The 11,394-nt window shown below is 38.2% G+C and overlaps 1 protein-coding gene across 1 annotated transcript; it reads right to left on the bottom strand.

Annotated features, from left to right (window-relative positions):
• Positions 1–25: 25 nt before the first annotated feature.
• On the bottom strand, positions 26–10,706 carry rpl5a (ribosomal protein L5a). Its single transcript, XM_052133646.1, has 8 exons — positions 10,614–10,706; positions 9,980–10,049; positions 9,547–9,662; positions 9,259–9,393; positions 8,953–9,155; positions 4,648–4,825; positions 467–555; positions 26–194 (listed from the first exon to the last, which is right to left on the bottom strand). Exons 1-8 carry the CDS (start codon positions 10,614–10,616, stop codon positions 92–94), a joined length of 897 nt encoding a protein of 298 aa, XP_051989606.1. The 5' UTR covers positions 10,617–10,706; the 3' UTR covers positions 26–91.
• Between the last annotated feature and the right edge of the window lie 688 nt (positions 10,707–11,394).

The following is an 11,394-nucleotide window of genomic DNA, read 5'->3' as shown; positions in this document are numbered from 1 at the left end:
TATCATAGACCACAAAGACAGAGTATTCTTTCCAAATGATTTATTTGGAAAAGGTGCACAATTTCTTCGGAGCAGTTGACACTTTGTCTCATTAGTCGTCGTCGGCAGCAGCCTCCTGAGCCCGGAGGAAGCTGGCCTTCTTCTGAGCAACACGGTCCTTCCTCTGGGCCAGAGTGAGCTTGGCACGATTCCACCTGTAACACAATATTTTTTACTGGTGAGAGAAGAAACTAAATATTTATCTGGTCAGAATAGTGTGGACCGCTGTTACTAGAGCTAAACATTTTTGGTAAATTATAAATATGTATGTAATCCATATATTTTAATTAAATGCTAAAGGTAATTGACAAAACATTGCAACTCTATCTTTCATATAAAGTGTCCAGTCAGGACAGTTGGTAGGCAAACAGTCATGTGAGCAGCACTGAAAAGAAACTTAAAGAAATGATAAAGCTCAAAGACACACCTCTTCTTCTTAACCTCTCTCTTGGGCTTCTTCTCATGAACTGGGTTCTCACGAATGGAAGCATGAGCCTTTTTGTACATCTCCTCAAACTGCATGAACCAGATTATTAAATTACAGCACAACAGATACAGAAAAATACAAGGTTTACAAAACTGAAATTAAAACAGGATACATCCAAAAACTACACCGTAGAAGCTGAGACCCCGAATGTTTGACTTGTTAGCAAGAAATGTTAATTCGGTTTCATTTTATGTTCAAAGAAGGTGCAACTAATGATGATATTAAATGCACACAATATATAATATAGATATATGAGGATTATATACACCGATCAGCCACAACATTAAAACCACCTGCCTAATATCATGTAGGTCCCCCTTGTGCCACCAAAACAGCTCTGACCCATCGATGGTTGGACTCCACAAGACTTCTGAAGGTGTCCTGTGGTATCTGGCACCACGACGTTCGCAGCAGGTCCTTTAAACCCTGTAAATTATGAGGTGGGGCCTCCATGGATTGGACTTGTTGGTTCAGCACATCCTATAGATGCTTAATCCGAATGAGATCTGGTGAATTTGGAGGCCAAGTCCAACACCTTGAACTCTGTCATGTTCCTCATACCATTCCTGACATTTTTTTGCAGTGTGACAGGGCATATTTTCCTGCTGAAAGAGGCCACTGCCATCAGGGAATACTGTTGCCATCTCTTCACTAGGTAAACAAGCACCTGTCTGTCCACATGATCTAAAAGAAAATGTGATTCATCAGACTAGGCCACCTTCTTCGATTGCTTCATGGTCCAGTTCTGACACTCACATGCCCATTGTAGGTGCTTCGGCGGTGGACAAGGGTCAGCATTGGCACTCTGACTGGTTCACAGCTATGCAGCCAGCTGCGATGCACTCTGTGTGTTCTGACACCTTTCTATCATGGCCAGTAAGTTTTTCAGCAATTTGTGCTACAGTAGCGCTTCAGTGGGATCGGACCAGACGGGCTAGCCTTCGCTCCCCACGCGCATCTGTGAGCCTTGAGCGCCCATGACCCTGTTGCTAGTTGTCCTTCCTTGGACTTCTTTTGGTAGGTACAAACCACTGCATAAGGGGAATACCCCACAAGACCTGTCGTTTTGAAGATGCTCTGACCCAGTCGTCTAGCCATCACAATTTGTCCCTTGTCAAAGTCACTCTAGAGTGCCCATTTGAAAATGAAGAGCTGACAGTTAATATATCCCACCCCATGATTTTAATGGTCTGGCTAATCAGTGTGTGTGGTAGTGAGTAGTATTTGACAAACATCATTATCCAATATTAAAAAGGAATAATCTGGGTTCAACAAAGTTAAGCAAAAAAAAAAAAAAAAAAAAAGGTTACAATGAGGCACTTACAATGGGTCCAAAAATACGAAGCTTATTAACCCTTCCATTAATTCTTCTGTTAAAGCTTATGTAATATTTGAGGTGTAAAGCTGTTTAAATAATTGTTTTAGGGTTTACGCTACAATTGCTGTTAATTTAGCGTAACCCTCTGGGGTTGACGGACGCGTCCTGCTGGACTATTCCGTCAAAATCACCATCTTATAATGATTTCTGAAGGATCTTGTGACACTGAAGACTGCAGTAATGATGCTGAAAATTCAGCTCTGAACACAAATGGCATTTTACAATATATTCAAATAGAAAACTGTAAAATGAGTTCACACCATGTTTTTTTACTGTATTTTGGATAAAATAAATGTAGTCTTGGTGAGCAGAAGAGACTTCTTTTAAAAGGTAGTGTAGGTCTAAAATTAAGTAAAGTCTTTACGTAAAGAAAATATATAGTCAGATTACTTTCTTCTTTTAACTTAAAACTTGATTTTGATCATTAAGTCTCCTCATATTCATTCTCTTTCTGTCACATTCCTCATTGATAGGACCAGGTGAGGGGTCTTTTGTCTCCTCAGGTGTGAATTACAATCAATATTCATTATAGTTCACGCCTCCTCACATATGACCTTTCTAACACTAAAAGTGTCTTACAAAAGTTCAATTACTATATTGTTTGTATGAATGAGTGATTAGGATGGTTTTCACATCATTTTGTAGTAAAAATTCTAGGCTACATGATCCAGTTCTCAAAAGTCTTGTGGACAAATGTTTAGTATGTGTTATATGGCCTTATTTCAATGACTCTTTTTTTTTTTTTTTTTTTAAACCATGCATAAACGTTATTTTCTCAAAAATACAAACATGTACACACGTTCCTCACATATTATTGTAGCCCAGTTTGTGCTGAATATAGTGTTATCAGACTTTAGCCATTAATGTGTTTTTAAGCAAATGAAAAAAGCACAAATGTCAAGGCATGTCAAACATCCAGGGCCCAAAACACCCTCAGACCCCAGGGGGTTAACTTGTATTGAACTCAGAATATTCCTTTAATCTGAACCACTATCTCCCCACATGGAATTTGTATAGTGCATCTGGAAAGTATTCACAGCTCTTAACTTTTTCCACATTTTGTTATGTTACAGCCTTATTCATTATTTTCCTCAAAATTATACAAACAATACCCCATAATGACAACGTGAAAGAAGTTTGTTTGAAATCTTTGCAAATTTATTACAAATAATCACATGTACATAAGTATTCACAGCCTTTGCCATGACACTCAAAATTGAGCTCAGGTGCATCCTGTTTCCACTGATCATCCTTGAGATGTTTCTACAACTTGATTGGAGTCCACTTGTGGTAAATTCAGTTGATTGGACATGATTTAGAAAGGTACACACCTATCTATAAAAGGTCCCACAGTTAACAGTGCATGTCAGAGCACAAACCAAGCCTTGAAGTTCAAGGAATTGTCTGCAGACCTCCGAGAGAGGATTGTATCGAGGCACAGGTCTGGGGAAGGCTACAGAAAAAATTCTGCATCATTGAAGATCCCACTGAGCACAGTGGCCTCCATCATCCGTAAATGGAAGATTAGAACCACCAGGACTCTTCCTAGAGCTGGCCGTCCGGCCAAACTGAATGATCGGGGGAGAAGGGCCTTAGTCAGGGAAGTGACCAAGAACACGATGGTCACTCTGACAGAGCTCCAGCGTTTCTCTGTGGAGAGAGGAGAACCTTCCAGAAGAACAACCATCTATGCAGCACTCCACCAATCAGGCCTGTATGGTAGAGTGGCCAGACGGAAGCCACTCCTCAGTAAAAGGCACATGACAGCCCACCTGGAGTTTGCCGAAAGGCACCTGAAGGACTCTCAGACAATGAGAAACAAAATTCTCTGGTCCGATGAAACAAAGATTGATCTCTTTGGCCTGAATGGCAAGCATCATGTCTGGAGGAAACCAGGCACTGCTCATCACCTGGCCAATACCATCCCTACAGTGAAGCATGGTGGTGGTGGCAGCATCATGCTGTGGGGATGTTTTTCAGCTGCAGGGACTGGGAGACTAGTCAGGAGTGAGGGAAAGATAAATGCAGCAATGTACAGAGACATCCTTGATGAAAACCTGCTCCAGAGCGCTCTGGACCTCAGACTGGGGCGAAGGTTCATCTTCCAACAGGACAATGATCCTAAGCACACTGCCAAGATAACAAAGGAGTGGCTACGGGACAACTCTGTGAATGTCCTTGAATGGCCCAGCCAGAGCCTAGACTTAAACCCGATTGAACATCTCTGGAGGGATCTGAAAATGACTGTGCACCGACGTTCCCCATCCAACCTGAAGGAGCTTGAGAGGTCCTGCAAAGAACAATGGGAGAAACTGCCCAAAAATAGGTGTGCCAAGCTTTTAGCATCATACACAAAAAGACTTGAGGCTGTAATTGGTGCCAAAGGTGCTTCAACATAGTATTGAGGCTGCGACTACTTTTTTTAATTTTTAATAAACTTGCAAAGATTTCAAACAAACTTCTTTCACATTGTCATTATGGGGTATTGTTTGTAGAATTTTGAGGAAAATATTGAATTTAATCAATTTTGGAATAAGACTGTAACATAACAATATGTGGAAAAAGTGAAGCGCTGTGAATACTTTCCGTATGCACTGCAATGTTCATGAGGTTCATCTAGAACAAACGAGTGAACCAACAACAAGACATTTCTGTTCTGCAACAATTCATCAAGAGTGATTAACTGAAAACCAAAAGTGCAGCACAAAAAGCAATAATGTGATATTGCATCATACTCCCTTACAGAATCTGGTGTGATACTGTTCTTGATGAAGCGGGAGAACTGCTTCTTGTACAGCTCATCGTCCTCCTCCATCAGATAGCTCATGTACTCTGACACGTTCTGGCCCATGATGTGCTTCCTGTGCATCTCAGCATTAAACTCCTTACTTTCAGAGTCATAGCCCGGGAACCGTTTAGTACTGAGAAAGGAAATTACATGGTCAGCATTCCCATCAACAGGAGGAAAAGTGCAACGATGAGACATAAGGCCCTTTACCACTGCAGGAACTAAAACCGGTTTTAGGTATTTTTACTAGAACTTCTACTTAACGTTGTTTTGCCACATGACGAACTATCTTAGCCATTTAGAGGGACATTTTTTATCTCCTACTCTGGGGTAGGTATTTTATGGGAGAAGAAGGACTGTGGTAGGTGCTGCAACCTGTGATTTGTCAAACACTTATAATGCACAAAGCAATGAGATATGTGCCATGGGCAGATGCCATGAGTAAACAAACTGGTAGATACTAGCATCCAATTCAGAGTATTGCACATATTTTCTAATTCCCTCAATATAAATAATCAACAAAATATCACCTGTTTAACATATTTTGTGGGATTGAGGGTTGAGCAGAGCTACTGCGTGACTTAAAATAACATTTTCCTGGGATAACGGACATAAATAGGGCTGGGAATCAATACAGATTTCCTGATTCAATTCAATTACGATTCACAAGCTCTCGACTCGATATCGATTAATTTGGGTATTTTTCAGTTATAATGGCCCTTTTGCTTACATATAAAAAAAAATTCTCCCAGCTAATGGTGTTAATTATACAGCGGACCTTCTAACTGGGTACATTGCAAATTATTAATTTTACGAATTATATTTTATTTAGTATTTCTTCATTTTGGTCATCTTGGTTTTGTAAAATTAACAAATCCATGTATTCAATCAATCAAATATTATATTTCATATATATAATTTTTTTGTTACATGTTTATTGTTTAAATCCATAATTTGTACTTTTTAGAAGTATTAACATTGATTTGTTGAACACGTACTAAAAACGGTACTGTCTCTTGCATTTCTGTATAGCATCTGTAAATTAGCGCACGTTAAATGAGAGACTCGAACGGCTTTATCTTATATATGCTATGAGTGATTAGAATTAAATGTTTGTTTTTTGTTGATTTTGATCAACAACTGACTGTAAAGAACAAAAAGGGTATTAAAAGAGAGATTATTTAACGACAAATCGGTTGCGTGGATCTCGTCTTTGGACATGCATTACACGGAAACAACTTTTAATCTCAACACTCACTGAAAGGATCTCGCTGCTGAATACTCCACCACTATACTACACAATTACTGATGAGTGTAATCTGAACATTTACCTGCCATTTGCCAAATATTCCAGGGCTCCAGATTAACATTTGAGAGCGGTGGCACCGATGCCACCAAGTTTTACAGTTGGTGGCACCAGCACCTCATCTGGTAGCACCGGGTCTGGGGCCTAAAAAATGAAAAGTTTTAAGACAGAAACTAATAATAAAAGTGATATTATTATTATATTACCAATAATATTGAATATTTTGCCCCACTGAAATGCTCATTCGACAGTAATTGATTTTGAGTTGTGATTCAGATGTAAATTTATTGGTATTAACAGCAAGATTGTTTTCTATAACATCGATAAAAAGTAAAAAGTTAACACCTAATTTATATAGGGCTAAATTATTCTGACAGTGCGAATAAATTGGGACGCCTTTCATCAGGTTTTTGTTGATTCTTCGAAACTTGAAGGCAAACAAAACCAATTATATTGTTCTACAATCAGAGAATTTGAAGAGAACAGATTTTTACACAGAAGGAAAACTAACTTTGTCCATATTTCACAAAGAACTCCAGGCTTTAAAGCCCTTGATTATATTTTGCATAAGCCTTTATGAAAATTCACCATAGTTTTTTTTAATATATTTTAAATGTGGTTAATGAGACCATGATGTAACCCAAGGTAAAATAATGCACATCTTCACTACCATGGTTAGATGTTTTATTTTTATAAAACTGGCATTTAAAAATAAAAAATATTTAAAAAATATTATATTAACATTGATAAACTGCCATAGTTGTAACAAAAATGTATGATTCCACACACCCTAATGTGGACGACGATCGCAATGTATAAATTATCAAAGACGTGATCTGAGAGAATCGCAGATGTCAGCGAGATATCTAGAATGTTAAATATCTGGACCAGTCTGCGATTCCAAATCGTGCAATGTGAAATATGTTTTGACTGAATACAAGGGCAGCGTTGACCTAGAGCCAGTGAGAGAGCAGTGGGAGGAGTCCTGATGTACCAGCAACAGAACATCAACTAGCATGGCTGCGATATCAAGAAAGTCTTATTGGACCAAAGAAACTGAGGAAAAATAAGTGGAACATTGCAGGAGCACCAGTGCCTATTTGATGTTTCCTCTGAACTGTACCACAACCAGGTGGAGAATGTGAAGTGTTAGAGAGAAATTGCCAATTCTCTTGGACAGTCAGGTAAGCAAATAGGTAGATTTTTCAGTAGGAGCTACTTTTTCATATTGTAACCAAATAAAATATATAATGCCTTTAGGCGATTAAAAACACACATCAATATTCTGAAATGCATAACATATGATCATGCATTTGTTTTCGTATCTCGCATCACTTCTCACGTTTACTCTGTTGTGAAATGTAATTTGGAGGCAGAGTCATCGGGGAATCGTCAATAGTGAAATTTTTGTTTTTTCTCACTGGTATTTGCAGCGCTGTAATGATTGATGCTCCGTAAATGAACGCACCTGTTCTGTGATCGCAATTCTCTGTCCATTGAGCCGTGCTGATAATTGATCCGGGTAGCTCATAGCGCTGTTTCGTTCCGCATTTGACATTTTATACAGCTTAATAGAAAACGACAGTGCATAAATTGAGAGAGAAAGAGGAAGAGTTGGCAAACATTGTAGACACACTGGTGCAACCTGTAACAAAATTAGTCGCACTGGCGAGGAAAACAGCTGCAAAATGCAACAGTTTAGTCACACTCTGGAGCCCTGTACATACATTCTTAGTTGCATTGTGCAAAATTTGGTTGCAAATGCAAGAATTTTCCTCTCATTGTAGTGGAGGGCTGCGCATAGAGTAAAAGATCGATCTTGTTATTTAAGAATCAATATCGAGATTGTTCAAATGAACATTGCGATGCATCGGGAAATCTATATTTTTACCCACCCCCAAGAAATAAATTATAAGATGTTTATTGAGAGTGGGTAAATGAAAACTATTATAAACAACCTTAAACTTAAATCTAATTTACATGAGGAAAGTGTTGCGTGCTTGTTGAAGTGTGGTTAACTTGCAATAAGATGTCTTTTGGTGAGTAGTTCAGTACAGTCATTTATGTTGAGTCATAAAAGCCTTTATTGTAAAATATCGTGTTGATCAATAAAGATTGATAAATAGGTTTATAGTGCATTTTACAATTGTTAAAACAGCCCTTAATAAATGATAGCTTCGATCCTGGTGTCTTCTGTCGGTGTTGTTGATTTTGATGTTGCTATTGAAACGACATGCAAACCTCAGGAAAAAAAAAGTTCAACACTAGATGACGTCACTACAGGGGTTACTTTTGTGCGCGCAAATACAAAAGGGGAAAAGGCTCCTCAGGTGTTCGTGAGGAGCCTTAATCTAACGATTAATTTTCGTTGATTAATCTAACGATTAATAATTTTTTTTTTCCCAGTCCGATTCGATTTTGATTCGATTATCGATTATCTCCCCATTAATTGACTAATACCAATTTATACATGTTGATTTACATATCTGAATGAAAAAAAACATGAATTCCTTAACATTGCAATATATGTTTATTGCTCTTAAAATTCCAAAATGAAGACTATACAAGTGCAAAGTAATGCATTCATAGTCAGAGGTAGCATTCAATAAAACCTTGAACGTATTTTTTGCGTCAGTGCGTTGTCCCAGCCCTAGTTCCATTCATTTTAAGAGTATGTGTGGCTTCAATTGTTTTATGACAAGTCAATCGTGGAACTTTGTCCCTTTACAACATGTCCCATTATAAGTGTCCATTTGTGAAACTAGGCTTTATTCTTGTGAAGAATGACCAACATTTTTTGTAAAGAACTACTGTAAAGATTTAATTGGCTAAAACAACTTCAATCCATCCAACAATCCTGATTCTCAAACGTCCGAGTAAGCACTCACTCTCCATTAGCAACAAAGCTCAATCCTAGTTATGAAATAATAAAGAGAACGCCCTCATGTACTGACCTGTGAGGGATGGACAGTCCTCCATCCACTGCTCCTTTGAGTGCTCCAAACACCTTATTCCCTGTGGTGGTTCTGGCGAGTCCAGCGTCCAGGTAGCAGGTAAAAGCTCCTGGCTGGCCATCGATGCTTTCCACGTTAAACTCATCACCTGTCACCTCAACTTGGCCTTCATAGACCTTATCCAGACCAAACTTATTCAAAAGCTGTTACAGGAAATCCAAGAACAAGTCTAATTATCATCATACGTTATCAGACAAGGTTAAAACACTTAAAAAATACTGCACATTAATGAATGAGGACATTTACCCTACGTGCCATCAGCAAACCGGTGCAGTATGCAGCGGCATAGTTTGTCAGCCCAACAGCAATGCCATACTTTGGCAACTCGTGAGAGTAAGCAGCGCAGACGATCGCGTCGCCTTCAATTTTGGCATATGCGATCTGACAGACGAACAAATTGGCATGTTAGATCAGTGATATAGTGACATTAAACAATAAAATAATGGGAAAGTCATGCCGATACATGCAGTAACACAAAGATAATGCATTATGTTTAAGAAACCTTTTCAAAGATGACATGGTGGTTGTTCATACCTGGCAAACAATATCCCTGTTGGAGAATCGAACGATCATCCTGTACTTCGGTGTGTTGTACTTATTCTTGTCTTGGACGACAAGGCGTTTGCGGGCAAAGTAGTCAGTTCTTCCCTCTAAAAACAGTCAATGTAAGATTTGTTTAGGCAAGTTTAGTCATAGCTGAAAACAACCTTAAAGTCCCCATGAAGTGCCTTGATGAGCACAGTTTGATTTGGTGATTTTACATTTTTCCTACTAAAACAGTTAAGTGGGGCAGGACATGTCAAACGACTTGTCCCATATTTTTTTTAAGTAGCCAATAAGCTTTGGTTTACAGCCACACATCCCCCACTTTCATAATAGATAGCTAATAGATATGGACTAAAAGCAGCAAAACTTTCATTTTGATTTTATGAGGTCTTTAAAGCGATATTAAAAACTGTCCACATACCTCTCCTCCTCCTGAACTTGACCTGGTACCTCCTGAAGTACGCCTTGCTCTTGACCACCTTAACGAAGCCCTGCAACAAAGCTTTATTTTAATATAACTTGTTGATTAACACGACAGCCACGATGAGCATTTTAGCCACCAAACACATATTTCAAGCATTCATATATTAAAACCTTTTGTCGTCTATTCTCAATTACTCAAATCGAATTTGATTTCAAACTGTCATTCAAAAAAAATTTTAACGAGTGAAACACCAAATATTAAATGCACGAAACTAATGTCTAACCAGCGTAAACAGTTAAATGTTCTTGAAATACTTTATTTGATTGTTATTCTGTCAAGTGTCACAAACACCAAATATTAAATGCACGAAACTAATTTCTAACCAGCGTTAACAGTTAAATGTTCTTGAAATACTTTATTTGATTGTTATTCTGTCAAGTGTCATTAAAAGTATCATTGGGCATTTGAGGAAAATAAATGTTCCATTTGGTCACGTTCACGTATGTCGACAGAAGGACTACATCTAACTCCATCCTGTCGCTTTAAGTGTCCATCGTTTATTGAAATCGTGTTGAAATAGCTGATGAGGACGTGTAATGAGCACAACAGTGTATTTGGGTGATTTACTGACCATTTTGTTATCGTTTGTTCTCTTTTAGGTTGGGAGACTGAAGTCTTCAGTCTCCGATACTGCTCCCGCTGCACTGAGAAAAGGAAGATCATGCTGCGCGGTGAGCGAAAGGCAAAACGCTCAGAGAAAAATGTGTGTGCGCTCCTAGTGTACTGGAGGTGATATGGCAGGACAACTTGGCGCATGCGTGAAATTTCAACCTTAACGTTTATATTTTGTTTATATTATATATTTTTTTTAAATTAAAAATGCATGTCATCTTCACCCGGATCAATAAACAACATGTATCTTATAGGGGTAAAGTCACATATATGCTTTCTAGAGTTAAATACATTTTTAAATATACAATATACAGACTGAATTAGGCTTTCTTTTCATTTCAATAAATTTGTTTTCATGTTCTAACATGTAAACACAAAACATATCCTCAGTCTTTAATATTAAAAGATGAATCATGCTTTATTTAGGGGGAATTATCAAAATATTTCCAACTGAATAAACCCAGGCAATGCTTGGCAGAATTTTCCTATACCATTAGCATTAGTATCATTGCATCTAAACACCAGTGCTAACACATCTGCAAAAGGCAATACCGCTAAGTGGTGAGGGTAAAAGGTAAAAGTAAGTGTAAGAGTTGGAAACAAATTAAACTAGATTAAAGTGTCACTCTGTCAACTTCTTTAAAACAGGGTGAGGCAAATTACAATGTAGATGCTGCACAACCCAGCTACTGTGTCGACACACGGTCCAGTATTGTACTAAAATTTTCCTTTCTCTTTGA

Source organism: Xyrauchen texanus, chromosome 9 (assembly GCF_025860055.1).
Source record: "Xyrauchen texanus isolate HMW12.3.18 chromosome 9, RBS_HiC_50CHRs, whole genome shotgun sequence".
NCBI classification, from domain to species: Eukaryota; Metazoa; Chordata; class Actinopteri; order Cypriniformes; family Catostomidae; genus Xyrauchen; species Xyrauchen texanus.
The sequence above is the reverse complement of the archived record's forward strand: the minus strand, read 5'-3'. Positions and strand labels throughout refer to the sequence as shown.